Below are 23,252 nucleotides of genomic sequence, written 5' to 3' on the forward strand. Positions count from 1 at the left end.
ACACACAATCAACTGTATAAAAACGCTTTCTAGAAAACCAACTTCTATAAATTCAACCTAATTTCATAGTGTAGACATGGCCTTAGAGTAAGAACTTCACACATGGAATGCATGCGCTATGTTTAGGGAAGGTAAGGGGACAAAATGGGGAAGAGATGGACAGCCCTCTGTGGAGAAAGAGGTGGTTAGGGACTATTTAGAAAAGCTGGACGTGCACAAGTCCATGGGGCCGGACGAGTTGCATCCGAGAGTGCTGAAGGAACTGGCGGCTGTGATTGCAGAGCCATTGGCCATTATCTTTGAAAACTCGTGGCGAATTGGGGAAGTCCCGGATGACTGGAAAAAGGCTAATGTAGTGCCAATCTTTAAAAAAGGGAACAAGGAGGATCCTCGGAACTACAGGCCAGTCAGCCTCACTTCAGTCCCTGGAAAAATCATGGAGCAGGTCCTCAAAGAATCAATCCTGAAGCACTTGTATGAGAGGAAAGTGATCAGGAACAGCCAGCATGGATTCACCAAGGGAAGGTCATGCCTGACTAATCTAATCGCCTTCTATGATGAGATTACTGGTTCTGTGGATGAAGGGAAAGCAGTGGATGTATTGTTTCTTGACTTTAGCAAAGCTTTTGACACGGTCTCCCACAGTATTCTTGTCAGCAAGTTAAGGAAGTATGGGCTGGATGAATGCACTACAAGGTGGGTAGAAAGCTGGCTAGATTGTCGGGCTCAACGGGTAGTTATCAATGGCTCCATGTCTAGTTGGCAGCCGGTATCAAGTGGAGTGCCCCAAGGGTCGGTCCTGGGGCCGGTTTTGTTCAATATCTCCATAAATGATCTGGAGGATGGTGTGGATTGCACTCTCAGCAAATTTGCGGATGATACTAAACTGGGAGGAGTGGTAGATACGCTGGAGGGGAGGGATAGGATACAGAAGGACCTAGACAAATTGGAGGATTGGGCCAAAAGAAATCTGATGAGGTTCAATAAGGATAAGTGCAGGGTCCTGCACTTAGGACGGAAGAACCCAATGCACAGCTACAGACTAGGGACCGAATGGCTAGGCAGCAGTTCTGCGGAAAAGGACCTAGGGGTGACAGTGGACGAGAAGCTGGATATGAGTCAGCAGTGTGCCCTTGTTGCCAAGAAGGCCAATGGCATTTTGGGATGCATAAGTAGGGGCATAGCGAGCAGATCGAGGGACGTGATCGTTCCCCTCTATTCGACATTGGTGAGGCCTCATCTGGAGTACTGTGTCCAGTTTTGGGCCCCACACTTCAAGAAGGATGTGGATAAATTGGAGAGAGTCCAGCGAAGGGCAACAAAAATGATTAGGGGTCTGGAACACATGAGTTATGAGGAGAGGCTGAGGGAGCTGGGATTGTTTAGCCTGCAGAAGAGAAGAATGAGGGGGGATTTGATAGCTGCTTTCAACTACCTGAAAGGGGGTTCCAAAGAGGATGGCTCTAGACTGTTCTCAATGGTAGCAGATGACAGAACGAGGAGTAATGGTCTCAAGCTGCAGTGGGGGAGGTTTAGATTGGATATTAGGAAAAACTTTTTCACTAAGAGGGTGGTGAAACACTGGAATGCGTTACCTAGGGAGGTGGTAGAATCTCCTTCCTTAGAGGTTTTTAAGGTCAGGCTTGACAAAGCCCTGGCTGGGATGATTTAACTGGGAATTGGTCCTGCTTCGAGCAGGGGGTTGGACTAGATGACCTTCTGGGGTCCCTTCCAACCCTTATATTCTATGATTCTATTTAGGTAAACACTACATTTGTCAATCTGCTTTGTTACATGTATGATTAAAATTTTAGAGCCAAACTTGAACTACTAGTTTCGGGATGTTCCTAGCACGACATTTGAGATCTTCAAGTCTATCACTGTGGAATAATAGATAATCTAACGTACACACTGTGGAGAGCTACCCTCTGTAATGATTACATTTTTCCCAAAGCTTACTACATTAAGTTTTAAAACACCTTATTACTTTACCTCTAGTACCAATTGGTCATTAAAATGAAATATGCATTACAGTACAAATCTTAACATATAAGTCATGCACTTTAACCTTGTTAATGTGCACTGTCTGAATGCACTATTTTTAGAAACACTTTAAGATGTTAAGATCAAGTATATACACTAAAGCTTACTGTAATAAAGCTACTTATTCTACAATGACGGGAATCTGGAAGCTTACAGAAAAAAATTGTGCTTAGCTTATTTTTAGTTCCAGAAAATTGACCAAACTATTCAAAAAGTACTCTCATATAAACAAAAGGCTTCTTTATCAGTTTTGTATGTGAACGGCAGGAGGGAGGAAGAGATACTGTTTTTAATCACTCCAAATCTAAAGCTGCACCAGTTATTTCTCAGACTGTTTGGAAAAAACAAAAAGATCACATTTGTAACACTGAAGAAAACTGCATTGTAACAGAGAAAAGTAAAGAGCTGCAGAGAAGGAAAATGAATGAGGTTTAGCACTCAAGGAGGAGAAAGTCACCTGAGACCACACTGCAAGTAGCACTGGGGTTAGAGAATCTTGGAATTAAGCAAACCTTCCTCTTATCAGCACCCTTAACTTGGTGAGTAATAGTAAAACTGGATGATTAAAGGCCCTACCCACTTTGATCACAGCAATAGTGGCAGGAGAGAGACCACGGCTTGTGCTACATCTCAGAACTAGGAAGGTCAGGCGGCCTTCCCCTTTCTTCGCCATCTACCAAAAAGTTGAGCAGGAGGTGTAAAGGTGAAAACCAGACACTCATTTCCCAGCATTCATTCCTGTTTTGGGAATGTGGAAAACAGGACACAAATTCTCCCAACTTAAAGAAGCTGGTATGAAGGCAACATATCCCATTGGACTACCTCCAGCGGAGTCTGGTATCAAAGGACAGGCAACTGCAGGATCTAAAACTAAAAGCTATCAGCAGCGTCTTTCAAGTCTGATGTGCAAACTCCCTCTATTCTGAATCACCAGTTATATTCTCTCTCTTGTCTGGGAGGAGAAACAGAGGGGCTGTGGTAGAAAGCACTTCCAGATGATACGTACTAGAAGACAACCCAGAACAAGGCAGATATTTACATATTATGGTTTTTGGAGTTATTTTAGGCTTTGAAATGCAGTATTAGGCAGTTTCCAAAAAATATATGCAAATATACCAGGAGAGAAACATTCCTTGGGAGCATTTCTGGTCAGCCATCCATGCTATACAATACTCCTGGGGGAATTCTGCATCACTGTGCGCGTGTATGTTTTCATGTACCATGCACATTTTAAACATTTTTTGGTAGAAAATAGCTTCTGCTGAAAAGTTGCTGCAGTTTTGCCCACCAGAGGGCGCTGTGGCACTAGAGCACAGCAGCTGCTCCTGGCAAGCTCCAGCCAGGATAGGGAAGAGAAAGAGCCTGCCTTCTTCACAGTGCCTGTCGGACCAGGTCAGGAAATATGGGGAGATAGACAGCGTGGGACTGCTGGGGGTCAGATCGGGGCTCCTAAGGGCTAGTGGGGGAGGACAGACTGGGGCAGGGGCTGAATGGGAGTGGAGGCACAGGGATATGGGGGAGGGAGATGCAGAGGGGGAGGGGATGCAGAGCTACAGGGGGGAAGTGGATGGAGCGTGGGGGCACAGAAACACATGGGGACAGGGCAGATGTGCCTGAAAGAATGGTAGAGGCTAGGGGTCACTCAAGGTCTGCATGGGGACACTCCCTAACACTCCCTCCCCGCCCCCCCCAAATCTGTTCCATACTTTCCCCACCCATACCCAACACCCTTTAAGTTCACATCCAGGTTCCTCTCCAGCAATTTACTTCCCTCTCCCTCAGCTCTTCCATTACCCCTGATTCCCCCAAGTGTTTGCACTGCTTTTGAGGGGTGTGGGAAATAGTTCTGTATTGTTGTTTAATTACTGAGTTCTGTATTAATATGCCTAGTAAGGCATCTATTTGTCAAAAAACATTTCCTGAATCTTTTTTGTAGTATGCATTGTTACAGACATACTTGCTGACAGGTATTTTGAAATAAATTACCAAAATAAAATATGTAGAATTTTGCAGAATTAAAAAATATTTTTTGGGTGCAGAATTCCCCCCAGGAATAATACAATAAGCGTCTTTTCTACATGTCATTTAAGTCTAATGCTGCATGCTGACCATTTTTATTGAGAAAGGAACATCATACAAAGCTACTTGGATTAATGGCCTGCAAGACTTCAAAGTTAGATTTTCCCTGTACAAAGCATGGTAAAATGATTCAATTTAATCCTTTCGCTTTTACATTCAGTTTAGATACAGACCCACACCCTTTTGGAAAAACATTTAAACTGCACCAAGCCCCAAGATGCACTATCTTTAAATGTAGGATTAGAATGCCATTGAGGGGCTCTAGTATCTACCTCATGCACTCTAGCGGTGCTCATGTGCTGCCAATACCCTCTGGCACTATAATTCAGTTTCATTTTAATATTGAAACATTTATATTCTACCTGTGTTCTTTAACAAGTGAGGATTCAGGTATCCCTCAGTAATGCAGTTTTTGCCCATGGAATTGTAATAGATGTCTGACAAATAATTTTTTGTGTTGCTAGGTTTCTTGGGCCAAATCCTGTTCAGTTACACCCGTATAACCTTAAGCTCAATGGAGTTATTCTGGACTTACATTCTTGAGAAACCCTTTGACCCCCCTCCTTATTACATTCCTTTCAGAAATGCCCCCACTCCATAGGTCCTTAAGTGGCAATACATAAGCTATATAGATTTCCCACCACTCCTGGAGAGTGATGTGGATATCTAGGCTTCCTGCTGTCATTGGACTCTCTCTCCCACCGCCTTAGTATAGCTCTAATGGAGCCACGACAACAGGATTTCCTGTGCTGGCTGTTTTGCCCCACAATAAAGAGCTCAGGAGGGAGGTTCCAACATCCTAAACAACTCTGCACTAAAGTTAATATGACAGGCTGAATACCTGATGGTTTCCAGGGGCAGAGAGAAAAATGCATGTAGCCCACCTATATTCCATTTCCTCATGTATATAAATCACCAACACTATGAAATACCCTCAGTGGGATCTGACAACAGGGAGGATGGTACCCTATTGCAGGCCAGAGGGGAGACTTGTATGAAGAGACCCTCCAATTAGAACCATCAAGCCCTATGTTTAAAATCCCATAATACCATATATAGTTTTTTAGAATATTTAAAATAAATTTTAATGAAAATTCCACATTCAGCATAGTTGGTTGCACTTCCTAGATACCGTACATTTGAAACACTTGGCCGCACTGAACAGGTATGCATTCAGCAGCATCCATTACTTTTTATAGCCGATTGCTTTATTAGTAGCTAAAGCATTTTTGAGAAGTGCAGTCTAATGAGATTAAGCAATACCTTATAGAAACTGCTCTCATTACAGACACATGAAAGATCACCACAATGATTTCTCATGGACTCCTCACGCAGCATTAGAATCATTAAATAGAAGATGCACAGTTTTTCCAAACAAAAACAAACCCACTAACCTCATTGGCCCCCGCTTCTATACAACAGAAGTAGAAAAGGAAAAGAAAAGAACCAGAGAACACAGAAAAAAATTCCAAGATCCAAGGTCAGACAGCAGTCATTTCAGAGACTTAGCAGCAGCATTTTTAACCTACAAAGTAGGAAAAAATATAGTTGAGAGAAATTTATTTAAGAATGGTCAGAAAACAGGACAGATGCACTTCATTAAAACGTTCATTCCAAATCTGACAGATTAGTAAACGTAGGTAATGTCCTCACCGTACTTCAAGAATAATCATGTAAACACCCTGTAGAGTGTGGCAAACGTAGTGAAGAAGGAAAATCAGTGACAGTGCCAGTGGCTTTGTATTTCAGGTCATAAACATAACCTAGTGTGCAATTAACACAAACACGACAAAGCCTAACTCAGTTAACAAGTTTTAGTTAATATGATTAAAAAAATAAAATATAATTGCTTTTAGTGCAACATTTATTATATCAAACATAAGTAGATCATGCTTTGGAAATTTACTGTTACATTATATACAGTATACAGCAATACTTTAAAGGTGAGTGACAAAAATATGTAACGGAAAATGGTTTACATACAGGTGAGTCTTAGTATTGTCCACTGAATTGTCAGGTTTGTTTTGCAGTCTGCTGTGTCATATGCACATTCTTGCCTACCACCATGCAGAACTGTTTTTCCAGCAGTGGCTTTTCTGTTCACATACGTTAGTAAAGATGTTTTTAAAAAACTGCATAGCCTTCAAGCTTTGTCAGTTGTTGCTACAAACACCAATTGCATGGACATCTGAAAAATACAAAAGAACATATCATTGCTGTGAACATTTTATGGAAATTTAAGCTTTCTAAGTTTAGGGGGGAAAAAAAAGGTTCAAATCCTGCAATTGGATCCATGCACATGCACCCTTGCGAAGCCCCATTGAAGTTCCTGGGACTTCAGATGGATGCATTCTTCAAGTCATTTGCAAACTCAGGATCCCTCAAGCTGCATCCTCCTTCTAGTTTTCCTTCATTTAAAGAGCACAAAGCCCTTTAAAGTCCTTTGATTGAGGGATTGCCAACTCACAGATTACACTAGGAATAGAAAGTTTCATTTTAGGATTTAAGGATGACAGTTGATTGAAGAAATCAATATTTGCAAATTTTTAAAACTTTGCTCTCTTTCTTAAGTTTCAACCTCCTCTGTTCAGATTTCTGCTAGCAACTTGAATGAAGAGGATGTGTACTACTCATACTATATCACACGCAGGCCAAAATGAATGCAGAGAAAATAATTCAGTTATTGCGTTTCAAAGACCAGTTTTATTTTTAATACATCTGCAGCTCAGAGCAAGTGGGTGGCTCTCTTCAAAAACCATCTGTTTATTGCACCAAATGCAGCATGTATTGATTACCTGCCCTATGAGCAGGTGACGTATGTGTGCATTTGGTGCAAGGAGCTCCTGGCTCTCCGAGACTGTGTACGGGCTTTGGAGATCAGGGTGGCTGAGCTGGAAGAGCTAAGGGAGACAGAGAGGTACATAGATGAGACTTTCCAGGACACAGTAGAATGGTCCCACCCCCCCGTCTGACAGCCTCTGTGTTATTGAGGAGGATGAAAGTCTCCAGGAAGGAGGACATCCAACTGAAGCAGAGGGAAATGATCCTGTAGTTGGGACCCTCCTTCCAGATGAGGATACCTCTCCAAGGGAGGGAACTCCAGTTATTAGGAAGAGACAGGTATTAGTAATGGCCGATTCTAATCATTAGAAACAGATAGCTGGGTTTGCGATGACCAAGAGAACCACTTGGTGACTTGCCTGCCTGGTGCAAAGGTTGTGGATCTCTCATGACATCTAGATAGACTTATGTGTAGTGCTGGGGAGGAGCTGGTGGTCGTGGTACATGTAGGTACCAGTGACATGCGAAGGATGGGAGGGAGGACCTGGAGGCCAAATTTAGGCTGCTAGGTAAGAAATTGAAGTCCAGGAGCTCCATGGTAGCAGTCTCTGAAATGCTTCCAGTTCCACACGCAGGGCCAGTTAGACAGGAAGAACTGCAGGGTCTCAATGTGTGGATGAGACAATGGTGTAGGTAGGAGGGGGGGAGGGTTAGATTTACTACGAACTGGGTAAACTTTTGGGAAAGGGGGAGCCTATACAGGATGGATAGGTTCCACCTAAACCAAAATGGAACCAGATTGCTGGCATTTAGTTTAAAAACTGTTCAATGACCTTTTTAATTTTAAAGGGATGGGGGAAAGCTGACAGGTGCGGAAGAGCACATGGTTCGGACAGAGACATCCCTTAGCGGGAGGATATATAAATGAAGATTCTCTATGTCCTAGTAAGGAGGAGAGGATGGAAGATGATAAAATACAGGTAGGATCTGATGAGAAACAGTCAAATGAAAAAAGTCTCATTCAATTACATCACATAAGTGGCAGACATCTAAAAAGTGACAAGTTTTTAAAGTGCTTATATGCCAATGCTAGAAGTCTAAATAATAAGATGGATGAACTAGAGCGCCTCGTATTAAATGAAAATATTTATATAATAGGCATCACAAACACTTGGCAGAATGAGAGTAATCAATGGGACACAGTAATACCAGGGTACAAAATATACTGGAAGGACAGAACAGGTTCTGCTAGTGGGGGAGTGGCACCACACGTGAAAGAAAGCGTAGAATCAAATGAAGTCAAAATCTTAAATGAACCAATGTACCACAGAATCTAAGGATAGTAATTTCATGATTGAATAAGAATAATATAGCAGTAGGGATATATTACCGACCACCTGACCAGGATGGTGATAGGGACTGTGAAATGCTCAGGGAGATTAGAGAGGCTATTAAAATAAAAAAAACTCAATAATAATAGGGGATTTTAACTAGCCACATATTGACTGGGTGCATAATCACCTCAAGATGGGATGCAGAGATAAAGTTTCTTGACACCTTAAATGCATCTTGGACCAGCTAGTCCTGGAACCCACAAGAGAAGAGGCCATTCTTGATTTAGGACCAAGTGGAGCACAGGATCTGGTCCAAGAGGTGAATATAGCTGGACTGCCTGATAATAATGACCATAATATAATTAAATTTAACATCCCTGTGGCGGGGAAAACACTACAGCAGCCCAACACTGTAGCATTTAATTTCAGAAAGGGTAACTACACAAAAATGAGGAGGTTAGCTAAACAGAAATTAAAAAGGTACAGTGCCTTAAGTGAAAGCCCTGCAAGCTGCATGGAAACCTTTTAAAGGCACCATAATAGAGGCTCAACTTAAATGTATACCCAAATTAAAAAAACAAATTAAGAGAATTAAAAAAGTGCCACCATGGCTAAACAACAGGTAAAAGAAGCAGTGAGAGGCAAAAAGGCATCCTTTAAAAAGTGGAAGTTAAATCCTAGTGAGGAAACTAGAAAGGAGCATAAACTCTGGCAAATGAAGTGTAAAACTATAATTAGGAAGGCCAAAAAAGAATTTGAAGAACAGCTAGCCAAAGACTCAAAAAAGGAATACAATTTTTTTTTTTTTTTTTTAAAAGGACATTAGAAGCAGGAACCCTGCTAAACCACCAGTGGGGCCACTGGACGATCAAGATGCTAAAGGAGCACTCAAGGACGATAAGGTAATTGCGGAGAAACTAAATGAATTCTTTGCATCAGTCTTCACGGTTGAGGATGTGAGGGAGATTCCCAAACCTGAGCCATTCTTTTTAGGTGACAAATCTGAGGAACTGTTCCAGATTGAGGTGTCATTAGCGGAGGTTTTGCAACAAACTGATAAATTTAACAGCAAGAAGTCACCAGGACCAGATGATATTCACCAAAGAGTTCTGAGGAACTCAAATGTGAAATTGCAGAACTAACTAACTATAGTTTGTAACCTATCATTTAAATCCACTTCTGTACCAAATGACTGGAGGATAGCTAACGTGATGCCAATTTTTAAAAAGGGCTCCAGAAGCGATCCCAGCAATTGCAGGCCAGTAAGCCTGATTTCAGTACCGGGCAAACTAGTTGAAACAATAGTAAAAACAAAATTGTCAGACACATAGAAGAACATAATTTGTTGGGGAAGAGTCAACATGGTTTTTGTAAAGGGAAATCATGCCTCAATCTACTAGAATTCTTTGAGGGGGGTCAACAAGCATGTGGAAAAGGGTGATCCAGTGGATATAGTGTGCTTAGATTTTCAGAAAGCCGTTCACAAAGTCCCTCACCAAAGACTCTTAAGCAAAGTAAGCGGTCATGGGAAGGTCTTCTCATGGATTGGTAAACTGGTTAAAAGATAGGAAACAAAGGCTAGGAATTAATGGTCAGTTTTCAGAATGGAGAGGGGTAAATAGTGGTGTTCCCCTGTGGTCTGTACTGGGATCAGTCCTATTCAACATATTCACAAATCATCAGGAAAAAGGGGTAAACAGTGAGGTGACAAAATTTGCAGAGGATACAAAACTACTCAAGATAGTTAAGTCCCAGGCAGAATGAGAAGAGCTACAAAAGGATCTCTCAAAACTGGGTGAATGGGCAACAAAATGGCAGATGAAATTCAATGTTGATAAAGGCAAAGTAATGCACATTGGAAAATATAATCCCAACTATACATATAAAATGATGGGGTCTAAATTAGCTGTTACTACTCAAGAAAGATCTTGGAGTCATTGTGGATAGTTCTCTGAAAACATCCACTCAATGTGCAGCAGCAATCAAAAAAGCAAACAGAATGTTGGGAATCATTAAGAAAGGGCTAGATAATAAGACAGAAAATATATTGCCTCTATAAATCCATGGTATGCCCACATATTGAATACTGTGTGCAGATGTGGTCACCACATCTCAAAAAAGATATATTGGAATTGGAAAAGGTTCAGAAAAGGGCAACTAAAATGATTAGGGGTATGGAACGGCTTCCTTATGAGGAGAGATTAGTAAGACAGGGACTTTCAGGTTGGAAAAGAGATAATTAAGGGGAGATATGATTGAGGTCTATAAAATCATGACTGGTGTAGAGAAAGTAAATAAGGAAGTGTTATTTACTCCTTCATGTAACACAAGAACTAGGGGGTCACCAAATGAAATTAATAGGGAGCAGGTTTAAAACAAAAGGAAGTATTTCTTCACACAGCGCACAACCTGTGGAACTCTTTGCCAGAGGATGTTGTGAAGGCCAAGACTATAACATGGTTAAAAAAATAATTAGATAAATTCATGGAGGATAGGTCCATCACTGGCTATTAGCCAGGATGGGCAGGAATGGTGTCCCTAGCCTCTGTTTGCCAGAAGCTGGGAATGGGTGACAGGATGGAGCACTTGAAGATTATTTGTTCTGTTTATTCCCTCTGGGGCACCTGGCATTGGCCACTGTCGGAAGACGGGATACTGTGCTATATGGACCCTTGGTCTGACCCAGTATGGCCGTTCTTAGGTTGGATGGACAGCTAGATGAAAAAAGCCCTCAAGAAAACCCTAGATAGTTGAAGGAAACTGGAGAGTGGGAGAAATGCTCCTGAGGAAGTTAAGCAAACAAACCAGCTTGCTGAGCTCCCTAAAGTAGAGCATCTGACTTCCACCCATCTGTAAGCCCCTGTGTGCTACTGGAAGGAGGAGAGGAAACAGGCTTGTCTATCAATAGCTCTCCCTCTCCAGCCCGGCACACCTCCAGAGTTGGGAAGCATCAACTCTGATTCTGAGAAGGGCTGGCCAAACACAGCTCATTGCCTCCCTTTTTGTTTCAAGAGCCATGCGAAGAGCAGGCAGGAAACAGTCAGGCATTCTTGCAAGGAGAAATCAGCTGCTGATCTTCATTGGAACATGCCCGTCATTTCCACAGTCTGCTTGAGAACTCCTGAAAAGAGAGTGAGGGATGTTACATTCTAGCCTCCCTTTCTGTCTCCCAGAGACATCTGTCAGACTGGTGCTCCCCCATATGCTGCAAATTACTTTAGACAACAGCCTGAAGTGGTAACTCTGTCTTACACCAGCAAAAGGGAAGAAGCATTTGCTGCATTTCTGCTCAAGGGATGCAAGACACCTAAGGCTATTCTTCCTAGAAGGAAGAGGAGAATGTTTGGAACAACATATTATATTTTAATTCATTTTAAAGACCAAGTTTGATTTTTAACATTTACTTTAAAAAAAACTGATTATGAAAAAAGCCTTTGATAGATATGGACGTGTACCCTATGTTTTTTTGAATTCTGATTTCTAGAAATATTTTCATATGACACCGTGGAAATGGTTTGCACTTCTGTACAGTACAGATGTCTATTAAAAAGTTAGAACATATTTCATGGCAGCAGAATAGTGCAAAGAGCAGGGCCTTTGATTATTTTTATTCTATAGAATTTCTCAATCATTTCATATTTCAACAGTTGACGCATGGAACCTACCTCTACTTGAAGAGGAAAATGGCAGCACAAATGAACCTTTGCATATTACTTTATTGTTCAACGGTTTTGTAACCCAAGAACCCCACAACACTAACTGGCAAGGAGGTTACAAGAATATCCTGATCATGATACACAGGTTCTGGTTCACCAAAGAATGTTATGTGAAGTCTTAAATGAAATCTAGGCTCATATTGGTCATTGTTATTGTTGTGAAATGTATGTACAGACACCATGAAGAGCTGTGTATGGGTACTGAAAATAAGTTCTTAGATTCTGTGTCATAGCAGAGGTGGAAAAACAGGTTTCCTGTCAGACAGAACATGTTTATTCATGTGCCTCTGTTGCCATGTAAATTAAGCATTTTAAGTTAACACAATGGATGCACATTTACATATGAAGTCAACAGAGAGATATGCAAGTCAACAGAGAAGAGAGGAAAAACAAGTGATGCGGATATACTGTTTCTAAGTACAGACAATGAACTTTGGGGACATAAGTAAAAGGAAAGGAAGACACCCCCTTATCCTGCACCTAGGAAGTAAAGTGCATTTACATTCAGGAAAACAGGATCACAACCAGCCTTGGTTAAAGAAGCTGCAAATGGCTCTGGATTAGATAAAACTTCGTTAGACAAAAGTTGAACATAATAGTTAAGTTTAGTACCTAGAAAACATGTAATTTTGTTTTTTATGTAGCCCTTCTTTATCCATTATCATTACTCCCCAACTCTTGAATCTTTAATAAACCTATTGCTGTTTTCACTATAACAGTATCTCAGTACTGAGGTATTAAGCAAGGTGTTGATCCTGAGCTGCATCATATAAGCTGGTGTGTACACTGTTCCCTTGGGGACCACAGACCTGGTATTTCTGTGAGTGTTCACTAGACAAGGAGCTGGACACTACAGGAACACATCAAAAGAACTCAGGGACGGGAGTACACCTATTCTTAACTTGCAAGGTAAAGGAACATAGGAATGGCCATATGGCTCAGACCAATGGTGCACCTAGTCCAGAATGCTGTCTTTAGATAGTGGCTGGTGCCAGATGCTTCAGAGGGAATGAAACAGAACATCAAGGGATATCTGCCATCATCCAGTCCCAGCTTCTGGCAGTCAGAGGTTTAGGGACACCCAAAGCATGGGGTTCCTTGCCCAACCATCTTGGCTAATAGCCATAGATGGACCCATCCTCCATGAACTTAGCTAATTATTTTTTGAACCCAGTTATATTTCTAGCCTTCACAACATCCCCTGGCAATGAGTTCAACAGCCTGACTGTGTAAAGAAACACTTTCTTACGTTGTTTTAACCCTGCTGCCTTTCAATTTCATTGGGTGACGTCTGGTTCTTGTGTTACATGAAGGGGTAAATAATACTTCCTTATTCATTTTCACCACACCATTCATGATTTTATAGATCTCTATCATATTCCGCCCTTGGTCATCTCTTGTCTAAGGTGAACAGTTCCAGTCTTTTTAATTTCTTCTCATATGGAAGCTGTTGCTTACCTCTAATAAGTTTTGTTGCACTCGTCTGTACTTTTTCCAATTCTAATATATCTTTTTGAGATGGGGTAACCAGAACAGCAGACAGTATTCAAGGTGTGGGCACACCACGCATTTATATAGTGGCATTACGGTATTTATTGTCTTATCTATCCCATTCCTAACATTTATCTTTGTGACTGCCACTGCACATTGAGCAGATTTTTCAGAGAACTATGTGGAAAGGGCTGGCATTGCCCAGAGAAGTGTGCATGGGTGACGAACAGGTTGGAGGTGTCAGGGAGCTGACATCCAGCTAAGAGCAAGCAACTCTACCTCATACTGGAGGCAAGGGGGGAGGGGTGACAACTCACCTTGGTACCCCCAAAACCAAACAAGTTAGCTGTGAAAAAGTCCAACACCACAAAATATGAAGGCTCTGTATGGCGGCATCAATATAATAAACTAATGAGGTAGAGCAACCTACCAAAGATGCTCATTCTCAATTTCTATGGCTTACCTTTTGTTTCTAGAACAAGTGTTCAATTTTTTTTGTTGTGTTTTCTTTAACAGCCACATTCTTGAGCACTTTGAGCCTGTGCTCTACGTGGGGATCTCAGCTGTCTCAAGGCAGCATCTCCATACTGAATTCCTGAGCCCATCCTTTCTGGATCCAGTTCACCTGACGAGAAACAAAATGGCCTTATAAGTTATCCTCATTTGTAGATAACAGATTACAAGTAAAAATAGCTAACACTAGATAAAGTTATTAGCATTTATGTTTTCCTATCCCAGTTATAAAGAACAGGATCAAAGTTTTATCATTCAGATAATTCCATCTCATTTCCCACAGTAGTTTCAAATTGTCCAGTCCTTGAACAGAACTGAAGCAGTGCATCTTACAAGTGACTTAGGGCTTGTCTACATGGGGAAAAAGCCCACAGCGGTTAGTGTGTACTAGTTCCCTGTGGGAACACTTACACTGCGCACTAAAAGTGCCTTGTGCATAGTAGCTCTCTGCCTGCCCAAAGTGCAGTGTCTCTCTACACTGCAGGATTTTTTTTGGCAGTGGGCACACACGCACAGCCCTCCTAGTATGGGTATAAATAGCAGTGCAGATGGCAAGGCATGGATTAAGCCAGTAGAGTAGACACCTGAAGTGTGTGGATATGTACCCCAAGTACATTCCCTACATGTTCTCTACTGGCCCAAGCTGCGCCACCCATCTACACTGCTAAATGTAGCAGTGTAGTGTCTTGCTGCGGGAACCTTTCCCTCTGCAGTAAAAGGCTGTGGCAGTGGGCAGGTGGCAGGGAAAGGCTGCCAGCTCCTGCCATTGGAGCCCTTCTCTTCAGGGAAAGATTCCAGCAGCAGGAAAAGGCTCGGGGGGGAGGGTGGAGAGAGGCAGCAGGGAAAGGCTTTGGCGGGGCGGAGGCAGCAAGGAAAGGCTCTGGCAGCAGGGAGCAGCTGAAGCCTTTTCCCATGGCCTCCCCGCTCCCAGAGGCTTTCACTAACTTGGGTAGCTATGCACTGCAGTGTTGACACAGTGTGCCTTCCCTGGTGGCATTTAGCTACATGTACACTACATGCCACTGAAAAGTGGTGTGTAATGTAGATGTGGCCTTAGTATGCAGTAGAGTGTGTCCACATGGGGAGATTTGTGCAAAATAGCTAATGCACTTTAAATTCACACTCTAGCTTACTGTGCACTAACTTCCCTGTGCAGACAAACCCTCTGACTGCAGCAAGAGGTCTTTTCCGTTATAGAGGTAGTTAAAGTCCAAAATAACTAACGTTTGCTTTACAGTTCCAATTTCATTCTGAGAAGAAAAAAAAAAAAAAAAGGTTACCCAATTTTAGAGACTAGTTTTCAAACAAACAAGGATCAAAAGTACCACAGTAAACCAGGGATAGATAGATCAGTTTGATACACTAGGTGTGAGCTTTCTGTTTTGGTCCATTTTAATTTAAAATACAAATAACAAATGGAGTTTTGGCCTTGATTGAGTTAAAAAGGAACAGAGGAATTTACACTAAAGAGTTCCTGAACATTCAAAATACGTCCTTGGAATTCAAAACATGGAAACTGGCTCCCTACTAGACTGAGCTTCCTGATTTTGCCAATTTTAAAAAGTTATTTTATGGAGGCACCAAGTAGACTAGAAAGTGGATTTGCTGCCATGACTATTACCATAATCAAGTCTCACTTGTACTATGAGGCACCTTGTGTATTCTGGAGCCTGCAAAAATAAAAATGAATAAGCTGACCTCAGCCAGAAGCCATTCAGGTCAATCAGAGCACTTCTATAGCAAGGCAAGGTCTCATATGTAAGTATATGATCTATTTAATCACCTTGATATTATTATTCCCTACCTATATAAAAGCAGGCGCAAAAGTGATCTGAAGAGTCATATCTGCTCTGATAGTGATGCAGCATAGAAAGCTGCTAAAACTTAAGTCTTCCTAATTCAGAGGCTCTGTTCTTGTGAAGACAAACAAGGCCACAGAGCATGCAGCCTGCAACCAAAAAGCTGAATATTAAGTCTAACATTAAGAAACTCTATGGAGGTACAGTCTCCTTTTGATGAATGCAATTAAATTTAATGTTCATTCCTGTTAACATATATGGGGAGGTAAGAGGTGGATAAACAGAAAGGGACATTTTTCTACAACAAAAGAATGTACACATTTAATCTATTCATACGTGTAATCTGTTTCATAGATTTACTGATGCACTGTGACTAAACTTTTACTATAAGGAAATTCCAAAGCTGTGAGATTCTGTAGTTTTCACTGTGGGACAAGAAGTGAAAATACATTCTAACAATCAATCTTTATTTCAATTTACCTGATTCAATTTTATTAAGTATTTTTCTTGCACACTGTACAAAGGCCTCTTCAACATTCTCCCCGGTTAGTGCACTTGTTTCCAAAAACATCAGCTCTGCATTTAATGCCAGAAAAATAAAATCTCAGGTCATTAAAACTTTGAAATACTCTTTACTGTACTTGAAACAAGAAAAAGTTTGTCAGAACAGTAAGAATGTCTTTTAAACAGAAGCTATTTTTAAGTGAGACTCTGAAGCAGTTTAGCCTCCCTCCCATACAAAAAAAAAAATTAGGTTCTGAAGGTAGAAGTCTTAGAACATACTGAATATTGACATATTCATGATTATATGCAATTGAAAAATTGTTTTGGTTTGAGATTTAAACATTCTCCCTCAAGTGCTGCAAACTCAAATGGAACAGCATTCTGCTTGTGCATGGGAACCGGAAAATGAAGCCAACTGCACAGGCCCATCTAGTTTTACTGTTCAAAGCAAGTGGAGGATAAAAATCAGCCAGCATTTATGGTAACACATTAGATTTATCAAGAGGTTTTAGTAATACAGATATGGACTCTTTCATTGATTGTGTTCTATGTTCCTTTAACTCACCATGCTGTTATTCAGCACAAGTGTTTTCCAGTGAATATTTTAAAAAATGCCCTAAAAGCTGCAAGCATGGTGCCAGAGAGGAAACGGTGATGTGAGCACCAAACTATGAAGCTGCTCCAAGCCAAACCTAAAATACACTTATTTTGAGCAATTTTTAAAATCTCTAATGGAAGGGAGATTAAATCGGTGGCTAATATTTCCCAAATAGGTCAACACAACATTACATTCACCAAATAGATATTTGATCATACACAAATTAAAAATGCTGTTCTAGACTACAAAAGACTGCATATTGTCTCTATGGCACCATGAGCTAGTTCTTGGATGAAAATTCAGCTTACCACTTTATCTCAAATATGATAGCAATACAGTTATTTGGAAGTTTACTGCATCTTTATCCAGTCCTCTGAAGTGAACTTTACCTGGGAATACCCTCTCCTCACCTTTCAGTTATAAAATTCTAATTTTAAGATTGAGAGAGAAAGCTATTCAGAAAATCCATCCCTCAATAAAAGGTCTACTTAGGAAAGATTTGTTTTAAAGGTGGAAGGGGAATAGCAGGGAAACCCCACCATTCTTCTCAGCCGTAGCCCAAGATACCTTCACCCACTATCCAAACCAAGGGCATATTTGCATTTTGGCTAGACAATACCAACTTGATTTGTTCCAGCGGCTAAAGGACTGTCACTTTATAGGATTTGCTGGGTTGCCTTGTCCGTCCTGATTTTCTTAGGAGATGTTGCCTGCCTGCCTGCCTGCCTACCATTCATGTTACATTTCAAAGCTTAACTTCCCTTTACAAGGTTAATCAATGCTGCTCCACAGTGGCTTAAAGCAAGTACTGTACTATATGTTATCACCAGTTAACAGAGCAAGTTACACAACTGTTTTCCTCTTTGTGAGAAACAACGTTTGAAGTCACTCCCCACACTCAGATCCTCACATAATGTTGCACTGCCTGCAATTTTTGGATCATAGCAAAATCATGTAGGAGACTGAAAAACAATTAAGATTGGATTTTTGAGACCAGGTCTTGGTGTGTTTTTTTGTTTTTGTTTTTTTTAAAAGAACACTGTTCCGTCTTCCTTCCCTTTCTCTCCTTAAATTGCAGAAAAGAATCAGCTGGCCTATAACTTTCATATTTTTGCCCAGGTAATGCTCTTTCAGATCCATGCAGGGAGGGGAACCTCCACGCCTGGATCTCACCCCTCCCACATGGAAGCTGCCTTTGTGCACCATCCTACCCCAAGAACCTGCAAAAGGATCTCCATAGGAGAGGGATCCTCACAGGGGGAAATGAGTGGGAGCTAGAAGATCCCATTCATCATTCTCTCCCCAGCCCTACGAAGATATAGCCTGGAGCTGCGTTGCCTGTATTTCTGCCATATTATTTTCTCAGTGGATCTTCTCTGTGGTTAGAAACCCTCCTTTAAGAGGACCCGGAGAGTAGTTATGTGTAGGTGGAATCCTTGATAGTGTGGTTTCAATGCAGCTGTGCTATTAGGGAACAGGAAGTAGGGGATGAAGCACCTGAGGCACACAGCCCTTACATGGATGGTTCTAGCCTCCCATGGATTCCTGGGAACAAGGGGGCTTTGTGGGCCATCTTTTTGGCCTTTTCTGTTGTCAGGGAAGAGAGTTCTGTTCACTGACTCTCTCAGGAAACTACATGATGGGATCCTCAGGGAATGAAATTTCCTCCCTCCTTCCCCTTTACTTCAGCGAAGCCCTCTGTATTTAATACTAGATTAAAGGGAAGGGGCATTACACTGACAATAGTATTAGGATTTTAACAAGGTTTGTAAGTGGGCAAACGTTAGTTCCTTAGACACAAAAGCTGAATAATTTCAAGTAAAAAAATACATCTTCAATACCAGATTAGACAGACTACCTACCATTTTCTTGTGCAAACCTGGATGCTTCTAAAAAAGTAACTTCACGATCTGCATCGAGATCCTTTTTGTTCCCACACAGTATGATCACAATATTTTGACTTGCTAACATCCTTGCATCTGTCAACCAATTAGTAAGTGCGTTGTAGGTTTCTCGGCTGCGTAACACAAAAACAGTTCAATAATATACAATTACAAATATTTCTATAAACTTCTGGACCAGAGTGGCCTAAAGGATAGAACTCAAGAGATCAGGGTTCTATTCCTGTCTCTGGTCACTGGCATGTTGGGTGACCTTGGACAAAATCACTTCACCTCAGTTTCCCCATTTTGAAAACGGGGATAAAATTGATCTCCTTTGTAAAGCATGTTGAGATCTACATATGAAGAGCATAACAAGAGGTTATTTACTGTCACCAGAGTTTTGCGATAGACTGAATATTCACACTCATGAGATAGGTCAATGGTGCAGCTCTGATAAGTGAATTCTTTTGATAGAACTTGTTGGAGCACTCACATCCTCCTACTCTTCTTTTCACTGTTCCTCAACATTGAGTCAGAGATTATAAAAGGGGGCATGATGTTCTGGCCACCTCACTTCCTTCTACTGCCCTCTGAAGAATTCAGTTAGAACTCCAAGGAAGAGGGGAAGTTTATAGCTGAAGACAAATTTTTAAAAATGTGTCCTTTGGCAGAAAGGCTGTTCCTACCAGAGTCTTCAGAATCACTCCTATGAAGAGGATCCTTTGAGTGGAAAGCAAAAGTGACAGTCTCTTTTATCATGAGTCTTAGTCTGCCAAGAAGGCAGGCCGGTTGTGTGGAAATAGCCTTGGAAAGGCTTAATTTTGAGGATGCTTTGATTAGCCAATTGTTTAAGGACAGGTATGCATGAATCTCCACTCTAAATGCACTGCCAACTGCAGACAGGCACTTGGGGACAGTAAACACACCACATGAGAGAATGTGGTACTGGAAATGGTTCTTCCTCCTCACTACAAAATGAAGATATTTTCTGTGCATTTGAAACATGCATCCTTGAGATGGAGCGCTCCAAACCAATCTTGAAGGGCAAGGGAAGGTATAATAGATGCTAGGGTTAACATCCAGAATATAAACTTTCCTGAGGTTCAATATAGATCATAGATCTCTCTCTGGGATCAGTAAATATCTTGAGTAAAAACCTCTTCCTCTGAACTCCTTTGGCACTTCTTCTATGGCCCTCATCTCCAAAAGAAAGGGAGAGAGCGCCTCTGTTCATAGCAGGCTTTCATAAATAAGAGGGACTCCTGAATAATCTATTGTATATAGATTCTTATACTACGCTCATCACCATAGTATCTGAGTGCTTTCTGGTAGTGCATTAAACAATGTGACTACATACCTGTCACATGTTTATTCTCTCATCCTGTCCCTGGGGGGAAAGCATGTGAAGTGGAATGTCTTGTTTTGGTAGGGTGGTTTTAAAAAATATAAATCTACCTCTCGCTATGTGAATAGGGAAGGAGGGGGTGAAGGATTTGAATTGGCTCACACATCCACTTTGTATCATTTCCAAATGCCCACTTTGGACTGGGATAACCAGACACAACATTTTGAAAATTATATAGGTGGTATCCAAATGAGGCTATGGGGGGAGAGGAGGGAGATATGGTTCCATATTGGTTCATCGTTCTTGATCCTCAGATCAAGTCTGTGGCCTCAGGTCTGACCCAGAAAAAGTCATTGAGTCTTCCTGATCTTTTACTGGTAGCTTATCAAGGAGTACCCGTTGATGTTGGTATTGTAACCTTTGATTAAAACAGGAGGAACTAGATGAAAATGGATATTTTTTGTCTGTTACCTAAAGACTTACCTCAGGTTTCCATTGGGAGGTTGGTATACTCCCAAGGACATAGCAGTAGGCCTAGTATCCTTCGTTTTAGTGGAGAATAAGCTATCACACTTCAAACAGGAGGTTCTTTACTTTTACTTTTGTCTCTGAAGACAGACTGAGCAAAGTGTGATGTTTAAGAAACTGCTGAGGCTACTGCTCTTCCAAATGCATCAGAGGAATCGAATGCTGCAATCAGTGTTTTGCCATTAACTGTTCCTCTGATATCAATGCATTAACCAGCTTTCTCTAATCTTCTGGAAGAGATCTTTAAATATCACCATCTTTTCCTAAAGATGCAACTAGTACCTTGCCATTGTATTCTTGGTAATTGGATACTCCGATGCCAAGTATTGCCAACAAGAAGATTTTTCTGCCAGTTAAATTTATCATCTTTCCTTCTGTCTGCTGGTGTAAAGTCAACTTGATGGGCCTTTGAGCTTTGAACTGCAGCCCCAACTAGCGTGAATGTGAAAATAAAGTTTTCTTAAGGAACCTAATAATAGTTTATCTCCCTACTTGGACACAGCCTGTATTGATGCAGGCTTGGACCGTATGTTTTTGGCTGGCTCTAAAAGCTCATTCAATAGCAGCAATGTAGTCACCTTCTTAGAACCAAGGATATCAAATTTAGGCTGTAGAATTTTTCCACTGCCACAGGAGGAATTTTAAGAGTTGTTGCAATTCTTCCTATTAATTTTTAAAACAAGACTGTATCCTCTGAAAGGCAATGCTAATGCCATGTCCTCCAGCTCTGGAGAGATCTCTTGATATACTCTGGTAGTGCTGAAAGCTTATCTGGAATAATAACTGGAGACTGGTCCTTCTCTCTAGAAGCTGACAGATCCCGGATCTTTGGAGCCAATAAGAGATCTCCCTTAGTTTCTTCATATAGTGAGACTGCTGAGTGTCAGGGTCATGCCCAGAAGGATAACACGAGGGCCATCTAGCCCAGGGAGGTATACAATAATCTTGCCAATAGTTCATTCTAGGCTCTATTTCATATCACCTGTCAGGGTATGGTGCTTGCTTAAATGATGGGTGTTTAGCAGTATACCCTTGCTTGTGGGTATTGCTGGTGAAATAAAAGTGGTGTAGCTTGTTCCATTCTAATTCGTTCATGTCTTGCACACAACCAAGTTACTGCTTTGAGTAACCTAGTGGTCTTGTACACTACAATCATATCGGTATTTATTTTTGTGGAAGTTTTCAGTGGGGTTTAGAAATTAGCAATAAGAGCTCACTTTGGAATGAAGTTTAGCACAAGAGCTTTAGACTAGTAGTTTTTTTGATGAACTCATGTGTACACCAGTAAACTGCTAGTGAAGTATAATGACATAACTATGAAACGTTCTGTATATATTCTCATGTTTGTGGTAATACAAAATTCCTCTAGCTAAACATTGAATAGCTATTTTTTTTTTTTTAACAGCACCTATTGCCATATTAAGCAAGAACACCACCTCTAAAGAATTTTTAAGGATTTATATAAGTCAGTTACACTCTGATCAGACTGGTGTTCCACAAGAATTTGGTTATAAAATGTCAGAGGGGAGAAGACAGTTGATCCTAAAAAATCAGTGCATCTAAAAGTTAACATAGCTATCTGATTAACCATTGTTGAGAACTGGGTTTCACTACCAGCTAAGAAAGCTCAGTGAACCCTACAATAAAAAATTAAGGCAGAACCATGAACAGAAGTAATTCTAGTACTACATCTAGAGCTGTACCTCCCAAATCTGGGGGGATCCAGCTAACCACCTCACTTTCTCCAGAGAGCAAGAGGGGAACCGCCATACCAGCACACAGATAAGTCAGGTTTCCAGAAAAGAATTTGCTTCCTCAGTAAAGAGGCTAAATTCTGCTCTTCACTTGTGACACCCTGGGCTTGGTAAACTAGTGTCAGATTGTTATTCTGTTTCTACCTTATATTAATGCTGTTTTAGATCAGAGTGGAACTTCACTGTTTAGACCCTGATCATCCTACTAGATCTTCTCTACACCAATTCCAGCTGAATTCATTTTATTCATTCCAGCTGAATTCATTCACCAGAATTGTACACAGTATTCCTATTAGCAATGCCTTGTACAATGGCATTAATACTTCTCTCTCTACTGGAAATGCCTTGCCTGATATACCTTAGGAACACATTTGCCTTTTTTCACAACCACACCACATTAAAGCATCCTGTAACTGAACAACAAACCACGTCTCTCTCCTCCTCTGTCGCGTCCAACTGATAAGCCCCTAAGTACTGATTTTAAAGAAAAACATTTTGAATTATTAAGTCTATAATTCATTTGACACTAGATACTATTAAGTAAAAAAGAAAAAGCCAGAAATGGTTAATTTTTATTACCTGGTAATGTCATAGACAAGCAAAGCACCCGCTGCACCTCTGTAGTAACTTCTTGTTACAGACCTGAAAGGGAATTTTAAGTTGCAAAATTATGCTCCCATAATGCCTTTGTCATCTCAAGTCTGGGTTACCATTATGTGTTCCATATGGGGCTACGCTTTCAAACAATTCAGAAACTGAAGCAACTAATTAAGCAGTATTTCCTGGAGGAAGCACCTTCCACCAATGTTTTGCAATCTGCACTGGTTACCAAGTGACTTCCAGGCAGAGTTTGAACTGTGCGTTTGACCTAGGAGTTCCAAACT

The 23,252-nt window shown here is 41.1% G+C and overlaps 1 protein-coding gene across 1 annotated transcript in view; it reads right to left on the bottom strand.

The window, feature by feature from the left end:
• Nucleotides 1–5,308: 5,308 nt before the first annotated feature.
• The window catches only part of RAB4A (RAB4A, member RAS oncogene family), a 31,213-nt gene continuing 13,269 nt past the window's right edge, over nt 5,309–23,252 (bottom strand). The window contains exons 4-8 of the mRNA XM_048843891.2: nt 22,948–23,010; nt 18,721–18,875; nt 16,237–16,332; nt 13,908–14,069; nt 5,309–6,310 (exon numbers count right to left, since the gene is read on the bottom strand). Coding sequence (XP_048699848.1) covers nt 13,954–14,069; nt 16,237–16,332; nt 18,721–18,875; nt 22,948–23,010 — 430 coding nt within the window. The 3' untranslated portion in view covers nt 5,309–6,310; nt 13,908–13,953. The remainder of the gene's footprint in view (nt 6,311–13,907; nt 14,070–16,236; nt 16,333–18,720; nt 18,876–22,947; nt 23,011–23,252) is intronic.

Source organism: Caretta caretta, chromosome 3 (assembly GCF_965140235.1).
Source record: "Caretta caretta isolate rCarCar2 chromosome 3, rCarCar1.hap1, whole genome shotgun sequence".
Lineage (NCBI taxonomy): Eukaryota > Metazoa > Chordata > Testudines > Cheloniidae > Caretta > Caretta caretta.